At 38.9% G+C, this 19,240-nt stretch overlaps 1 protein-coding gene across 1 annotated transcript in view; it reads right to left on the bottom strand.

Moving 5' to 3' along the window:
- LOC307160182 (neprilysin-like) overlaps positions 1-19,240 on the bottom strand; it is a 339,754-nt gene that overhangs the window by 256,753 nt on the left and 63,761 nt on the right. Inside the window, exon 2 of the mRNA XM_079874086.1 lies at positions 8,386-8,556. Within this exon, the coding sequence (XP_079730212.1) occupies positions 8,386-8,556 (171 nt within the window). The remainder of the gene's footprint in view (positions 1-8,385; positions 8,557-19,240) is intronic.

Here is a 19,240-nt window from a genome sequence, read left to right as displayed (position 1 = left end):
CCATGATCTGGTCAGATCGTTCTGTGATGAAATAACAGGAGGATGCAAATTGCAAGTAAAACTCAGTTTATTAAAGATGGTCAGAAAAAGACACAGGCCGGGGACAAACACTCAGGTGGTGATGAAGCAGGGACGAGATGGCGATCCGGTGGTGGTGCGGTGAACTGCGTGCTCGAGTGAAGACAACCAGGAACCGTGGAACATCAAACGACACGAAGAACTGACGAAATCCAGAACGAAGAATCTTAGCAGACGAGGCACAGGAACAGGACACACACCGAGGAACAACCACAACGATCTGACAACATGAGAGGGAAATTACTGGGCATATAAAGGGAACTGAGATTGATGACAGCTGGAGACACTAATCAACACAACGAGTAACCACACCCACACAATTACATTCACACAGACACATCAGCATGAGACAGCCGATTCATGAACCGTGACATTTATCTCTTAATGGATCTGCAGTTTGGGAAGTAGTTCCTTTAGATCAAGCCACAGGTGCATGGCAGGTGTCAGAAGCACAGTGGTGCATATTACATGATGGAATAAGTGAAAATATGATATACGGAGGGAAGTTATGCCCAATTCCTCCTGATCCATTTTGCGTTGAGATTCTCTATCCTCTTTATTTGGGTGGAATTCATGTTCCACATGTGCAATTGTTGCAGTTAGAGGCACAGTGGTGGAATAATGATTTGGTGGAGGAGAGGAATTATGAACTCTTTGAAATGGTTAAGAGAGTTAAAGGAAGTGTTAAGGCAGCCCAAGAGGAGGGAATTCAAGCAATGGGTCATGTCATCGTAGCAAATGGAATAGCCAAATTGATGTCTGAGACAAAATTAACTAAAATTCCAGGAAATCTGTCATGGTCAGAATGGATAGTTTTGACTATGGTAGTGGTCTTGGTGATTCTGTTAGCAATAAATCTCATCATATGTGTCACTAGGAAGAAAAGTACCAAATCTGTTAAATTGGTTATTACTAACCAAATGGATAGAACCGGGAACGGGAAATTCGGTGTGAAATAGAAGATTTTACACATTCTATACTACATACAAAACACAACCTCACAAACAATGAACACCCGTTTACTGATTTTCTACCCCAAGGATAGGATCCTTTAACATCAACGTTTATTTTAGTTTGTTGTTTTGGCCAGGAACTTGAGGAGTTAAGTAATTAACGAGTCAAGGCACTGGTAGAAGACTTATTACTTTTTCTTTCCTTAGATGATTGGGGTTCATTTTTAAATGCTTACACATAGATGTTAAATGACACATAGTATGCGGGGACATAACATGGGTTGGGGTTCTTTGTTCTTTACTTTTTGTTTTGTTTTCATTTCTGTTTCTAGTCTTCTATTCTTTATATCTATTTCTTGGTCTGCTTTTCCTCCTCACTATCACTTCTATAGGTTGGCCACCTGGGAATGATGGTGGAACTGACGGCCGTAGTTCCAGTGGAGGGACTGAAGACTCAAATTTCATCATTTAATGTTTTTTAGTATTATTATTACTTTTTATTAATATTTATAATCATTAGTATTATGCATCTTTTTTATTACTTTTTTATATACATTCATAATCATTTGTACTCAATGTATTTTGTGAAGATGTGGGAGGAAGAGAGACTTTGGGGGACTTTGTGTGCTGAGTTGGAGACTGAAATGTATATGTAGTGTATACATTCCTATGTTAATGGAAACCATATGTTCTTTGGCTGAATGTATGTGTTCCTATGGTGATGTAGTTTTTTTCCTGGTCACTGTATAAAAACCAAATTCTTTGTCCAAAAATCAGGAAGAGATGGAAATGTAGGAAAGATGACTGAGAAGCTGAATTAGACCTTCGCTTGGTCCATTGTCTCTTCCTCCTATGTTTTATATGTCTTATAAATAAATAAGAGATCTCTTGGCAAAATCACTGGTGTCTGTTTCCATGAAACTAAACAACAGGGGAAAGCCAGATTTTTAAATCAACACTGACGAGACAGATCTTAGCACATGCTCTGGCACTCAATCCTTCACCACATACTTGAGTGCACGTCGACTTGACCTCCTGGATGTCTGCTCTGTCCTCCTCGCCGCCGTCCTCTGAAGTGGAAGGGGACGACTTAGATTTCCAGGTAGGTGGGCAGGGGTGTAGCGCTGTCATATGAGCAGTGCTCTCACACTCTGTACATTTTAACTCAGCAGTGCAGTTCTTTGCAAGATGCTCTGTGGAGGAGCAACAGCGAAAGCAGATGTAATGCTCTTTCAAAAGCTGTTTGCGATCGTTTATGCTCTTCTCACGGAAGCCTCTGCATTTCCTCAGAGGGTGGGGCCTTTTATGCAGAGGGCAATATTTATTTGGATCAATTCGTTCCATACTTTCTCTGCACTCGGCCTTAGCAGTTCCTGAGACCTGCGTCTTGTGAACATAAACCGATGTCTTTATAGGCCTCTTCCATTTACTCTTTCTCTCTGCTGGAGCTTGCGTGAAGAGGTTAAAGCTTGGGTCAGTGCGAGCCCTTGCCTCCATGGCGATGAAGTTTACAAACACAGAGAAAGGTGGGAAGCTAATGAAATGTTCCTGTTTGTATCTGGTACCAAAGTAAAGCCACTTTTCTTGCATGTTGTATGGCAGTTTCTCAATGATAGGCTTAATTCCTCTGGAGGTATCCAAGTATGACAAGCCTGCAAGGTAGCCATCTTCCTTGGCGGCTTGTAGCTCTGACAACAGGTCGGCTAGATCCCTGAGTCTCTGTGGATCCTTTGTTGTGACCTTTGGAAAGTTTTCTAGTTTGTTGAACAGAGCCTGCTCAATGGCCTCTGGCGAGCCATATATTTCGTCGAGGCGCCCCCATGCCATGTGCAGTCCAGTTGCTGGATCCTTAATGTTGACTGTTTTTATCCTTCTTGCTTGTTCTGCTGAATCAATGGGATAACATTGATTGGTTGGTGGTGTGGAGGATGAAGCGTTGGCAAAGCATAGTCACTCCCTCTTCTGACAGATAGACCCCTGCTGCATAGGCTGGCTTGTGTCGACACATAGGCGGCGACGAGCTGGTCTTTGACCGATTGGGGGACTGGGCTGTTAGCCTTACTGCATACTTCGAAGCCCATATCTTGTAAACCAGCCACGAGAGCATTTGCCTCTGCCATGGCAGCATCCTTTTCTTTTTCGTCATTTAATGCATCAAGATTAGCTTGAACTCGTGCCTGCTCCACTTTAAGTTCAATTTCCTTTAGCGCATTTACCGCTCTAGCTTGCGCTGCTTCGGCCTTTGCCTTTGCCATGGCGACGGCCATGCTTATCTTCGAGCTGGACGATGTACCAGATGAGCGACTGCTTCTTGAGCGCACAGTCTCAGACTGGTTATCTCCATTTCCTTTTTTATTGTTGCTACGTTGTGACATTGTGACTCACCGCGTTTTCAATATCAGGAGAAGCAAGCTAGTATGTAGCTGACAGGGAGCTGTAGCGTTAGCCGCTTATCTCGTATGCTTACCGCGTATTGAGTTGCTCTGTAGGATGGCAATCCTTGTGTCCCTCGTTAGCTGTGATGCCGTCTTTTCACTGTCATGGGCTATGTTCCATTCAGCTTAAACAATCCCAAGAAACTCCAGGACACAGTTGATTCATTTACATGAAGTTTACTGGGAATTTTGTGAAACTGCAATACAGTACAATGAGATGTCTATATTATTAATCAAACCCAAATACACAGTAACAGTGTAAGTAGCACCACTTAGCTAACATAGCAGTGTAGCCTATATGATAAACACAATCAAGCTAGTAGAAACAACCAGCAGCAATAAACAAAGCTGATTTAGCCGTCTCAATAATCTTACAAAATTAAAAGTAAGCAGTAACCAAATATTACACGATGAGAAATACTTACAGACGTTGCCTTAGCAAAAAGGGAGAAGGAAAAGCGATCGACTCAGAAACAACTGATAGAGCTCACACATTCCTGTAGCTGATTACCGCATGGCAATTTTACTTCCTGTTTCCCAACATGCACTAGTTCTAAATTACTATGGTTACAAGTTAAACAAACCACACTGAACTGCTGAAACAAACACATTTTGTTAGATCAATCAAGATGGCGCCGCGGATGGCTGCCTCGGTGTGGAGCTCTCCAGTTATTGTGTTGTTTTTGTTGGTTTGTTCTGTGTTTAGTCATTCTTTTCCTATCAGTTTCACCAAAGACGAACTACTGGACATTAGGAAACACACACCAGACAACTTTTTTACAGATTTTGATTACTCAGACGTTTTATTGGACATTCTCGTCGGAGGGGCAGCGGTGTTGTTCAAACGCGCGGTCAGACGCAAACGCGGGAAGCGCGCCGGCGCGCTGGTTAAACTCCGCGAGCGTGGCCTCCGCACTGCACTCCCCAGTATTCATCTTGCGAATCTCCGATCTCTTCCTAACAAAATGGACGAACTTATTCTCCTCACCCGCACTAACAAGGATTTTTTAAACTCCGCTGCTCTGTGCTTCACTGAAACCTGGCTGAGTGAAGCCATACCGGACAACGCACTACATCTGCCGGGCTTCCAGCTGTTCCGAGCGGATCGCATCGCGGAACTAACGGGGAAAACGAGAGGTGGTGGATTGTGTTTCTACATTAACGAAAGTTGGTGTTCAGATGTAACAACACTGAAGAAGATGTGCTCTCCTAATTTAGAGGTGCATGTCATAAACTGTAAACCTTTCTACTCGCCGCGGGAGTTTTCCTCATTCATTCTCGCGAATGTTTACATTCCTCCAGACGCGTGTGTGAGCGCGGCGCTACAACAGCTGGCTGAACATATAGCTGAAATGGAACAAAGGTACCCAGACTCTCTATTAATCATTCTTGGGGATTTTAACAAAGCAAATCTCTCCCGTGAACTGCCAAAATACAGACAGCATGTTACATGTCCTACCAGAGACAGTAATATATTGGACCACTGTTACACCACGATAAAGAATGCGTATCACTCCGTCCCACGGGCAGCTTTGGGGCTCTCTGATCACTGTTTGGTTCATCTTATACCGACCTACAGGCAGAAACTGAAATCAGCTAAACCTGTAATAAGGACTGTAAAAAGATGGACCAACGAAGCAGAGCAGGATCTACAGGCCTGCTTCGATTGCACTGATTGGACTGTTTTTGAAGCTGCAGCCACCGATCTGGATGAGCTCACAGATACTGTAACATCATATATCAGTTTCTGTGAGGATACATGCATTCCTACCAGGACATTCTTATCATTCACTAATGATAAACCATGGTTTACTGGGAAACTCAAACAGCTTCGTCATGCCAAAGAAGATGCTTACAGAAGTGGGGATAAAATCTTGTATAACCAGGCCAGAAACAGACTGACAAAGGAGATCAGAGTTGCTAAAAAAAGCTACTCTGAAAAGCTGAAAAAACAGTTTTCAGCCAACGACCCGGCATCAGTCTGGAGAGGCCTGAGGAACATCACCAACTACAAATCACCATCCCCCCCATCTGTGGAGAATCAACAACTGGCTGACACTCTCAATGCATTCTATTGCAGGTTTGAGAAGCCCAGACTCACACCTCACACCCGCTCTGATGTGCACTTCACACATCCACCATCACCTCCTGCAACCCCTCTCCTCCCCCCTTCTGCCATCCAACCTGAGCTTAAGGTCTGCGTGGAGGACGTGAGCCGAGTCTTCAAAAAACAGAAGACTAGGAAAGCTTCAGGCCCAGACGGCATCTCATCTGCTTGTCTAAAAGCTTGCGCTGACCAACTGGCCCCAGTCTTCACACAGATCTTCAACAGATCATTGGAGCAGTGTGAAGTTCCCTGCTGCTTCAAACGCTCCACTATCATTCCGGTTCCCAAAAAAACTAAAATCACTGGACTTAATGACTATAGACCTGTCGCTCTCACATCTGTGGTCATGAAGTCGTTTGAAAGACTGGTGTTGGCCTATCTGAAGGACATCACTGGACCCCTGCTGGATCCCTTTCAGTTTGCTTACAGAGCAAACAGGTCTGTGGATGATGCAGTCAACATGGGACTGCACTATATCCTGCAACATCTTGACAGACCTGGGACTTATGCACGGATCTTATTCGTGGACTTCAGTTCGGCCTTCAATACCATCATCCCTGATCTTCTCACAGCCAAACTGACTCAGCTCTCCATGCCATCCTCAATCTGTCAGTGGATCTCCAGCTTCCTGACGGACCGGCAGCAGCTAGTGAGACTGGGGAAACTCACATCCAGGACCCTCACCATCAGCACTGGCGCCCCCCAAGGGTGCGTTCTCTCCCCACTGCTCTTCTCCCTGTACACTAATGACTGCACTTCTAAAGACCCCTCTGTCAAGCTCCTGAAATTTGCAGACGACACCACTGTCATCGGTCTCATCCAAAATGGTGACGAGTCTGCTTACAGACTGGGGGTTGAACAGTTGGCTGTCTGGTGCAGCTATAACAACCTTGAGCTGAACACGCTCAAAACAGTGGAGATGATCGTGGACTTCAGGAGAAAATCCCCAGCACTCGCCCCTCTCACCATCATGAACAGCACTGTGGAAGCAGTGGAGTCATTCAGGTTCCTGGGCTCTACCATCTCTCAGGACCTGAAGTGGGCAAATCACATTGACTCCATTGTGAAAAAGGCCCAGCAGAGACTGTACTTCCTTCGCCAGCTGAAGAAGTTCAATCTGCCACAGGAGCTGCTGATCCAGTTCTACTCAGCCATCATTGAGTCTGTTTTAAGCACTTCCATCACTGTCTGGTTTGGTTCAGCTTCCAAATCGGACATCAGGAGACTACAACGGACAGTCCGGACTGCAGAGAGGATTATTGGTGCCCCCCTGCCAACCCTCCAGGACCTGTACTCTTCCAGAGTGAGGAAGAGAGCAGGTAAAATCATCACAGACTCCACTCACCCTGGTCACCTCCTGTTTGAACTGTTACCGTCAGGACGGCGACACAGATCACTGGCCACAAGAACATCCAGGCACAGGAACAGTTTCTTTCCACAGGCCATTTCCCTCCTGAACACTTAACATGCCCCCCAAAGCATATGCCTGTAAGTGCAATACTCCCACTGTCTAGTGCAATAAACTCAGGTGATATTTATATCTATATTATTCATACTACAAAAAATACTGTAAATATGTTCATAATCTGTAACATGCACTAGACTCCCACTGTCTAGTGTAATATTCTCTAATTCAGGTGATATTTATATTTATATTATTCATACTACTCAAATACTGTAAATATGTTCATAATATGTAAATGTTTATTCGGACTAAACCCAACTGTGACCCTACTTTTTACTATTTATACTATTTTTATTTTTATTCTTTTAAATATATTTTATTCTTAGAATTGTATTACTATGTTTCTTGTTGTATTTGTATTTGTATATGTGCACTGGAAGCTTCAGTACCAAGAAAAATTCCTTGTGGGTGCAAGCACACTTGGCAATAAAGCTCTTTCTGATTCTGATTCTGATTCTGATTTTCAAGCGGCATGACAATCAGTCATACATTAATTATTAAATATCTGTGTATTAGTTAAGCATGAAGTAATGCATATTAGTGCACACATTGAAAAGTGTTACCAAGTTTTAAATTAAACAGTTGTCTGGTTAACATAAAACTTTATTGGTGAAGCAGTAAGGTCCTGGCAATGTATAGAATATTTACATTATAGAACTATTCACTAGGATTTTGTTAGAAAACTAAACCAAATGTGTGACAATTCCAATTATTTTTAATGTACTTTTTTATTTGGTGAAAAAAAAAACAAAAAAAACAAAAAAAAAACACTATCTAGGTCTGTATCTATCTAGGACACCTCCTTGTGTTACAATGTGTATGAGAGCTATGATTCATTCCTGTGAACCGTTTGTTCTAAACTGCTGCTTCAGTTAATCATTTTAAAACAATTTATTTAATTCCATTGCACTTTAAGTCTCTGCATGATATGTTTTATGATTAATTATAACTCTGTATTGTTATACTGGTACATATAAATGTAATGTTTTCTTGGGGAAAGAAGTGGTGTTCGTATTTCAATTATTGCATTAAATATTTAAAATTACTTTCTCTGAGTAAAATATATCCATGTTATTTTGTTTATATGTTAAACTCATTTTAGAGCAAACTTTTTTTTTTTTAGAGCAAACATCAAACTCATTTAGAGCAAACAATATTTATATCACATATTATGTAAAGTTAAAGTTATATTTGAAAAAAGATATATTTTAATAGAAAAAATCAGTTTGGGTATTTTAGCTTTTGCAATAATTTCTGGATCGATCTCAATGGAAAAATCAGCTCAAAAGCAGCTAGCGCTGCCAGTAATTTAGTTACTCAACAACACAATGAATCTCATGCACTTACTTTTGCCACTCTGTGTGATGAAGAGGAGGATTAGGGCCACAATAATGACAAATAGTAAAGATACAATTGTCAGGAGACCTATCTCCAGTGACGTCCAGCGGGGCTTTTTTTTCTGACTGTTGTTGTCAGCCATGGTCTGCTGTCCCTCTGGGGCAGCCTGTAGAACCTCACCTGAAAAGAGTAAGAGAGAGTTTAAGTTAGATTCAGTGTAAACCATGCGCAGATAACTTCACAGTGAGTTTCTTTGCAGAGTTTGGTCTCTCTAAACACATACCTTCTGTCATTTGTCACAGAACTTACCTGTTTTTACAGATTTCAAAAATGCACAGTCTACACTTTGAGCTGTTATTTATTGCAACAGGGAATTAATCACTGATCCCACTCTGCCAAACACACACTCACGATTCACAGATCACAAAGACTATAGTCATACTTTGAAGCATTCAGGTGCACAAATACACACAGACACACACAGAGTTACAAGCCGAGACAGAGACCTGTTGTGTTCTGGCTGAGAGGACCCCGACCTGGGGACAAAGTCTTAAAATCTTCCTTTTTTTGAAGGAGGCTGACACTCTCTCACACACAATAACAAATACACAACACAGGGCAAATACACACAAACCTAAACTCACATTCTTACTGGGGTACTTTACACACACATAATCTTGTCTCTTTCAATTTCTGTTGTATTTACAGATAATAAAAGTAAAGTCTATTTAGCAACAGGGGGCTGGTTTACTTCTGGGAAAAGGGAATGAAAAATGTCAGGGCTAATTTGGCTAATGAGTCACTTTTGGCTAAATTGTACTTGCAAGGGGCAGTGGCTCTTGTCTTAGTCACATCGCAGCATCTGCATGGGTTAGACCTGGACGATTAATCTTGTTGACTTTTAGAGGAAACAGTGTGACTGGTGTAACTATTTGAGACAGGGGCTGGTTTAATAATTGCACTTGTAGTTAATTATCCTTAAGTATGAATAATAAACAACTTGTAATGTAAAAATGTACAAAATGTAAGTTGGAGACAAACACACTTTAAATCACACACTTGATCAGTGCACATGCCATGCACCATCTGAGGAAACTGATCTTCTTTCACGTGTAAGCATTTGCATCTGCATGCAGACAGCAGCTTCTTACATAAAATGTGGTTCTACTACACATACATTCACACATATTTTCATGGACACTAAAACATACAAAACTCATGTATTGAGAGCATCTAAAACAATTAAAATGTATGAATAACATTACAGATGAACAAATGTTTACAAATCCTTATTTAATCTATGAATATTTAATTCATGGAATTAATTGGAATTGATTCTATTGAATTTATGAGCAATGAGATAATGTTTTCAATTCTATTTATTAAAAGTAATTGAAATTCTAACATTTTATTTTCAACTGATGAAGGCATGTTGCCGCAACGCGTAGGTGTACTTCTCACCAATTTTTTAAGTAAGCCAGGAATGAAATAAAGGCTTTTTAACTTTTTTCACTAACATTCGAGTGCCTTGGAATTCTTGTCTTCAGAGATATACTATCCCACAACCAAAGAGCACCGAGATTTTATACACCCCATGCAGCACTTCTTTTTTGCATTAAGCTTTGAGAAATTTTATTTTGTTCTTTGCGACTTCTGGTGCCAGCTCGTTTCAAAGGATTACATAATAAAAATAAACATAAATTAAACTCTTAAAAGGAATAAGATCATACAATTTTAGTAATTTCAGTAACCTTTACTTATGTAATAGTGATTTTGTTTTGCTGAGAGTCAAATGAACATAATGTAGACCACAAATGGACCACAAAATTGAATCCATTGTATTCCTGAGCTGTAATCCAAAATTTCAGAATTCATTTGATTTTGTTGTGTGAGAAACAGAACCAAATATATACAGGTGCTGGTCATAAAATTAGAATATCATCAAAAAGTTGATTTATTTCAAGAATTCAACTTAACAGGTGAAACTAATATATTATATAGACTCATTACATGAAAAGTGAGATATTTCAAGCCTTTATTTGTTATAATTTTGATGATTATGGCTTACAGCTTATGAAACCCACGAAATCAAAATATTAGAATATTACATGAAATCACACAGTAATTACACAGTAACACCATGGTCATTGAACCAGGTTTTGGTTCTTTTGGCAGTGTGGGCCGGTGCAAATCCTGCTGGAAAATGAAGGAAGCATGAAGTGCTCTGAAAATGTCCTGGTAGACGGCTGCGTTGACTCTGGATTTAATAAAGCACAGTGGACCAAAGTCCTCTTTTCTGATGAGAGCAAATTTTGCATCTCATTTGGAAACCAAGGTCCCAGAGTCTGGAGGAAGAATGGAGAGGCACACAATCCAAGATGCTTGAAGTCCAGTGTGAAGTTTCCACAGTCTGTGTTGGTTTGGGGAGCCATGTCATCGGCTGGTGTTGGTCCACTGTGCTGTCCACTCAACGCAGCCGTCTACCAGGACATGTTCAGAGCACTTCATGCTTCCTTCAGCAGACAAGCTTTATGGAGATGCTGACTTCATTTTCCAGCAGGATTTGCACCTGCCCACACTGCCAAAAGAACCAAAACCTGGTTCAATGACCATGGTATCACTGTGTAATTACTGTGTGATTTCATGTAATATTCGAATTTTCTGGGATTTTGATTTTGTGGGTTTCATAAGCTGTAAGCCATAATCATCAAAATTATAACAAATAAAGGCTTGAAATATCTCACTTTGCATGTAATGAGTCTATATAATATATTAGTTTCACCTGTGAAGTTGAATTCTTGAAATGAATCAACTTTTTGATGATATTCTAATTTTATGACCAGCACCTGTGTATATATATATATATATATATATATATATATATATATATATATATATATATATATATATAGTTGAAACAGTGTTATGTTAAGGTTTGGGGATAGGGTTAGTGGCATAGTTCACCTAAAAAATGAAAATTCTGTCATTATTTACTCACCCTCAATTTGTTCCAAACCTGTATGAATTTCTTTCTCCTGCTGAACACAAAATATATTTTGGAGAATGTCAGTAATCAAACAGTGGATGGGCCCATAAACTTCATAGTACTTTTTATTTATTTTTTTACATGGGGTTGGTCAACTGCTTAAAAAAAAAAAAAAGTAAATGATGGCGCACTTTTCATTTTTTTAGGTGAACTATCCCTTTAAGGGATCTAAAATACATCTATAAAATGGTAAAATGTAGCCACTGTATATATAAATATATACACTGATGATCACGTTGATCATCTCCTAACAAGTTAACATATTAACCCTCTGGGGTCTAAGGTGTTTTTGGGGCCCTTGGGATGTTTTGACATGCCCTGACATTTGTGCTTTTTTCAGTTATTTATAAACATGATAATGGCAAAGGTGTAAATTCACTCTATATAGCACAAACAGGGCTACCATAATATGCAAGCAACATGTATGTAGATGTTTGTATTTTTAAGAGAATAATGTTTATGTGTGGTTATTGAAAAAAATAAAAATGAAAGTTGCTGAAATAAGACCACAAAACTCATACTAAATATGTGTCAATAAGACTTTTGACTAATGGATGTTGTCGCTTCGAGTTCTGGCTTCAAAATTATGTGAAAATAGTCTTGCTTTATCGTTCACAAAAAACAATACATTGATTTAAACTGTGTAAGACAGGTTTTGCTTGGAAAGCCAATATGCAAGGGGGGCGTGAACGAGGAGTGGTTTACACCTGAGAATACAATGTTCCACCCACTCTGCATAATGAGCCATTCATTCAGGTGTGACACTGATTGAGCCAAGAATGAATGCAAGGACAAAAGATATATTTAGAAGAAGACTTATATTGACCATTTAAGATTTTGCTTACATCTATCTTGTAAATATGTTTTGCTATTTTATTAAAAAGGTTATAATTACAACAATAATTACAATTTCAACAATATTTCAAGTGTACTCTTTCTTTGTAAAAAAATGATTATAGGCCTATTATCATATGTATTCATTAGTTTGAATATAGCCAACATTGGAACATATATATACAACATATCGTCGCTGCCCGATGAAACTCACGTATGTCCAAAACGGTTACTTTTCAGGAAGTGAAAAAAAACACCATAATTTCAAAAGCAGTTGAACGTAGCGTTGTCATACTTGGTACCGCATCTTTAAATGTAACCATATTCTTGCCAGTGTAATGATATAAACCACATTTGACCAAAATCGAGTTTAAATGGACATACGTGCATATTTTACAGTAACGGTGGTCGATACGCGTTCTTCCGATCAGTAATTAGAATGGCCAAGTCGTGTTTCATATTGACAGATGAATAGGCTACGCTCAGTTTATTAAATAGCCTACGTATCAGTTTATTAGATACGCTCAGTTTATTAAATATCTCTTGCAAACTATGAAGGGACAATGAATCAATACACTCATTGCGGACGGCGCGTCCATATAGGCGAACTAGGCAATTGCCTAGAGCGGCACTTTTGTAAGGGCAGCAAAATGTGTGCCAACCGGGAATGAACAGTTCACAAAAGGCTAGGCTATATGATCATATAATCATACATAATCAGAGAGTAGCCTTTTTCTTTTCGTTTTGAATTATTTCGTCTAAAGACTTTTCAAGCTTTGTGTATTTGATGTCTTTCTCATGTCTGTGTGAGGCATACACTGAGTTTCGTTAAGTTAGGATGAGATGCTCCAGTTAACCTGCAATGCAAGTGACCGCGCGGGCGCCTCCATGATTATATTTTCTGCTATATATTTGCTTCTAATTTATTAAATCCACTCCAGGCAATTGGTTGATGAAAAAATGATTAAAATTAAGATACAATTTAATACAAAACGAAATTCACTTTAAAGAAAGGTTTTCTACAAAACAAAACTTAATGAAGTGGTCAAAATCATGTCTGACCCGTCTCAAATTGTGCATCCTATTACTCGTGCTGTTCACTTTTCATACTTTCTACAGTATAGTAGACCTACAGACTCTATTTGTACAAATTGCTGCACAATTCTGAATTTTGCACACACAAGTTGAAAGGCTTCAAATCAAGTTCACGGATAATTGTGCGTGCATTTATTAATAATTATGATACTAAAATCATAACAAAGTAGGCTATGCTATGTACAAAAACAAGTAATAAAAACTCAGTGAGTGTTTTAGCGCAATTTTCTCACCTCATGGGATCACAACACTAAGAGATAGTAAATATTTTCCTGGATTTTTTTTGTGCGTTCCCGAGATTAGACCTTCCTTAACATAATGACGAAAACCCGAAGTCTCTAGGTGGTCTGGTTGAGGAGTAGATAGAAGTGCAAGATTGGTGCGCACAGACGCACAGAACAGAAATCATGAGTTAACAATCGCAATTTGTCCGGTGGAAAATTGCGCTAAAAATACAGCCATTTCTGTTTTTTTTTTTTTTTTTTAAACAAAAAAATACAAAACAAGCTGCACCCTTTTTTTTATATTTCATCTTTCATTCCGAAATAGAATAATGAATGAACGAAAAAGTACACGGACCCAACATGTAGGCTATTAGCCTTTTTACCCGTTATCAATCTAAATTAATCTCGTTTTTAATTTAACTTAACTTCGTTTTTCTTTAGCCTATTTAAATTTCGTTTTTCTTAATTTAAATTTAGTTTTTTTTTCTTTATTTAATTTTCGTTTTTTCTTTATTTAAATGTCATTTTTCTTTATTTATATTTAGTTTTTTCTTTATTTAAATTTCATTTTTTCTTTTTATAAATTTAGTTTTTTTCTTTATTTTAAATTTTGTTTTTCTTTATTTAAAATTCGTTATTCTTTATTTAAATCTACCCTTTACTGTGTCAGTAATTTATTAGTCAGAAAAATATTAGACTACCTTAAAAGTATTGCTTAAGTTAACAGACCCGTGCGTTAACATCTCCACAATAAACAGTGACAATTACTTTGTCTAGACCATTTACCGGTAAATAACAGTTGTAAATATATTGTGAATATATAATAAACTTGAACAATTGTCAAAAACAAACGTTAGCTGATACTTTACCTCACAGAGTTATTCGGCTATCCAATGCTGAGCTTCCAGAGACGCTTAGACCAGCGAGATGCCTCCACAGGGCGGGAGATACGCGGCGTGATTGACAGCTTTGACACCAAATGGATATACGTGAAAATCAGATGACATGATTTCACAACTTTTCATTGGTCATTTAGATATGTGAAGCATACTGTATATACGGAAATGAAGCTGGACATTCTATCCGTCGAAAAATCTCAAAATCGGCAAAATGGACATACGCGGTTTTCATCGGACAGCGACGATATATATATATATAACATATGAGCAGAAATTTCTAAACAAAAGCTTATTTGATGTGGCAGTATATTCTACAGTAAAAACTGTATCCAGATCTAGTCAACAAAATGTTGTCTTTCATATTTCGCCTGACTGTAACGTTGTTTTTATGAAATATTAGGGCATATAAATGTTAATTTTCAGTTTAATACGTTGCTTATACAAATAGCCTACATTTTTGGCCGCCTGAACATATTTCAGTCGATTTTTACTCTTCTCAGTATAGCAATACAGTTTGCTAAAACATCATCATTCATTCACACACAGAAAGCGATTTAAATTTAAACGGTCTTTTTGCGAGCTGTGGTAAACAGCGGGCATCTCTGCCGTTCATTCATTCACAGAAACGCGATTCACTTGAGAAGGAAAAAAAACTTACTACAGTATTCCTCAGCTCAGTCAGATCCTTGCTCCTCAAAATACCCGCAAATCTGAGGTACATTTTCCATTATTATTATTCCTCACAGCGCTGCGAGACGATGTAAACAAGTAGGCTACAATGGTCTGATTAAACTTGTGTTTTCTCGAGCTGATATGGGGGCGTTCACAGGTTTGTGTGGATTGCCTCAGTCATTTGCGTTTGAATAGCGCACGCTCTCCGTAGGCGGAGTCACATTAAAAATAATTAGATGAGATGAGAACGACTGACATCTCGCTCTTTTCTTACAGATTACATAAACTGAGAATATTTGTTTTTTATATAAATTACTTCATTTAAAAGAAGAGAATTCAAGCTCCATGCCTGTGTGTCTGTATGTCTGTTTGACTGAGTATTCGCTGAGTTATTGTTCATTTTCGGACGCGTTTCAGAATGGACTACACTGACAGAGAGAAGGCAGAACTCGCTTCGTGTTTATTTTTCTTTATTTGGCAAAAAGCACAACACTTTGTTTTTATTGTGAGTATACACAAAAATAATACACATTTAAAGGTAAGGTAGGTAGGATTTTTCTAAAAAAAAAAAAAACATTCCAAATTTGTTTAAACTGTCTTTATATACCAATACATAATTAAAATGTAAGTACTCTGAAAAAGAGAGTATAAAAATCGAGTGTCTGTAGACCTCTCACGACTGTTGTAAACACAGCTAATTATTTCCATTCACTCCACCCCCTCCCTTCTGAGCTCCTTCCAAAGCCACGCCCCCAAAACACATGAACGCGCGACGCCAAACGCTCAGGCTCAGCTGGAAGACGCATTTATTTACCTGAGACGAGTGGAGAGGAAGGAGCGCAGTGCATGCAGTGACATCATGTCAGAATCACATGTAATAAAATACCTAACTTTATCACTATGAATATAAACAAATAAGATGGCTTTTAGTACTCACTATCAAGCTAGCATATCGATACTGGTAAAGTTTAAAATATATTTTGTTTGATTCGGTAACAAGCTATATTTAGGCTATAGATAACGAGCTATAATTATAAGGCAAAGCTAAAAACAGGTTGCATTGATACACGTTTTTCCATTACCATCAGTTACACTGTGATGAAGGTGAATTTCGTGTAAGATTCATATACGGTGTTTTGCATGTAAGAGTTTCCATGATGAAAACATTGTTGACTCTGATGAGGACTAACGTTACACTCCGGTGACAAGTACCGCTTCGTCGGTTCGAGGACAGGTCCGGGGTCGAGGGCGAAGCAGAGTAGGTTGTTCAAGAGTGCGGGCAACCAGGGTCCGAGGAAGTAGTTTTTGCCTTGTTTGCCTTCGCTGACTGAATATGCAGGTGCTTTGAATTTTGAATGCTCTTTCTCTGCCATAATTTTACTCTTCGCAGGTTCCGCGCCTCTCAAATCAAACGGGCGTGCGCGCATATGGGCAGATCCAGAGCCTCTCTCTATGGCTCTGGGCAGATCTAGCAACAGGGGTGGTAGCCATGGTTGCGAGAGTGAGTGACAGTCGCCCAAACCAATCAATTGTTTCGTCCCAGATGGAAATAATGAGTTGTGTTTATTGCAAATTAAACGGTCTACAGTCACTCGATTTTTATACTCTCTTTTTCAGAGCACTTACATTTTAATTATGTATTGGTATATAAAGACAGTTTAACCCTCTGGGGTCTGGGGTGTTTTTGGGGTCCTTGAGATGTTCTGACATGCCCTGACATTTGTGCTTTTTTCAGTTGCTTATAAACATATTAATGGCAAAAAAAAATTACACACTATTTAGCACAAACAGGGCTACCATAATATGTGAGCAACAAGAATGTACATGTCTGCATTTTTGAGAGAATAATGTTTATGCGTGGTTATTGAAAAAACTAAAAACTAAAGTTTCTGAAATAAGGCCACAAAACACATACTAAATATGTGGCAATAAGACTTTTGACTAATGGATTTCATCGCCTAGTGTTTTTTCTTCAAAATGATATGAAAATCATCCTGCCTAATCATCCACAAAAAAACGATACATTGATTTTAGTTTTGTGAAACACTTTTAGTTTGGAAAGCCAATATGCGGATGGGGCGTAAACGCTCCAACAGCATCATGCATATGTAGTAGTTCACACCTGGTGAGACTACGTCCCTGCATACTTAATGAGCCATTCATTCAGGTGACGTGTCACCTATAGCTAACTTAAATATACAAGCTTCATAAAAATGATCATTCTAGGAGAAAATTTCAGATGGCATTTAGAGGCTTTTGCATCTGAACTCTTCATACACACACACATATATATATGCATGCACATACATACTTTATAATCTTTTCAAAACTAGTCAACGTCTTTCAAAACTAAAGTATACATTTTATCATACGTATTTCAAAGTAAAGGATTCATTAGTTAGTTGATGACTTTATTTTTGACAAAACACATACAGTATATATTCCTCATCTCAGTATAGCAATAGAGTTTGCTAAAAGCTGTTCATTCAATACAGCAGTATTTGAAAATCGATCATATTTTGTAAAATTACATTTATATTTGCATTTATGTCAAAACCTAGACACTTTTAAACATCAAAAGGACATTTATTAATATGTATTCGTGTCAAAATGACAAATAAACAGATTTTCCTATTCAATTTTGCATGGAAACGCTTCCAAGACGCTTGCGTGTCGCGTGAAAAATAGGCGTCGGTTCTATTTCTAGAATGCACGCGTTTTCCACGCGGCTCGTGCCGCGCCTGAGACGCGCGTCTCACACAGGCAGTGTGCAAACTCTAAACTGTTAACATGGATGGGAGCCGAAATAAAAACGGACACGCCACGGAGCTGAGACGCTTACGCCACGCATCCAGTGTTTCACCGGCCTTATCCAGCGGATGTGGGCGTTTCACAGGTTTGTATGGATCGCCTCACATTTGCGTTTGAATAGCGCGGTCTCCGTAGGCGGAGTCACATTAAAACTTAATTAGCTGAGATGAGAACGACTGACATCTCTCTCTTTACATACATATTATATAAACTGTGAATATTTGTTTTTTATAAAAATTACTTCATTTGAAAGAAGATAATTCAAGCTTCATGCCTGTGTGACTGTATGCCTGTTTGACTGAGTATTCGCTGAGTTACAGTTCATTTTCGGACGCGTTTCAGAATTGACTTCACTGACGGAGAGTAGGCAGAACTCGCAACATGTTTATTTTTCTTTATTTGGCGAAAAGCACAACACTTTGTTTTTATTATGAGCATACACAAAAAAAATACACACTAAACAGGATCGATTGATGTATAACACAAGCATATAAGATAAAAATTAATTTTTTTTTTTTTTTTTTTTTTGCACTCATACGAAAAAAAACGAGCCTATCGCGCCGGCGCGATAGCCGACCTCAGGGGGTTAAACAAATTTGAAAAAAAGTTTTTTACAAAAATCCTACCTACCCTACCTTTAACAGAATCGATTGATGTATGAAACTCTTATGGAAAATCAAAGTCAACAGAGTATTTATGAGTCTCTTTTACATTGATAAAAAAAAAGCGAGCAGATCACGCCGGCGTGATTGCCGACCTCAGGGGGTTAAGGTCTGAGTAGATTAGATGGTAAGCAAACTGTCGTGCTGCGGCGGAGACAAGGAGAAAGCGGGATCCAAATGCAGTGTAATTTATTAAATAGACTCTAGACTTTACAAACATAGATTCCGGGAACATGACTCGGGACAGGACAACCAGGAACAGCACTCAACAATGAAACAAGAACTCACAAAGACTGAACTCAAACACAGGGCTTAAATACAAGGACAAACAAGCTAAACAAGATAACAAGGGGGCGTGGTCAATCTGAAACACCTGGGGAGACTAATCAACATAATGGGGAACAGATGAACATGGGACATGACAGAGGAACACAGACCTGAATCATTACATAGCCAAATGATCGGATTCAAACTGAAAACAAATATTCTCTGTTTAAGTAATTTGTATAAAACCAACAAGATGTCCAGTATCTCAAACGCTTGCTCATTATTTTTAATTTGACCACGCCCACGCGCGCAAAAGAGATTCACATGCAAATCTCCACATGGAACGCGAACGTG

The sequence above is a fragment of the Squalius cephalus genome, assembly GCF_949319135.1.
Source record: "Squalius cephalus genome assembly, chromosome: 6".
NCBI lineage: Eukaryota > Metazoa > Chordata > Actinopteri > Cypriniformes > Leuciscidae > Squalius > Squalius cephalus.
Note: the sequence above shows the minus strand (reverse complement) of the source record. Positions and strands in the feature narration are given on the sequence as shown.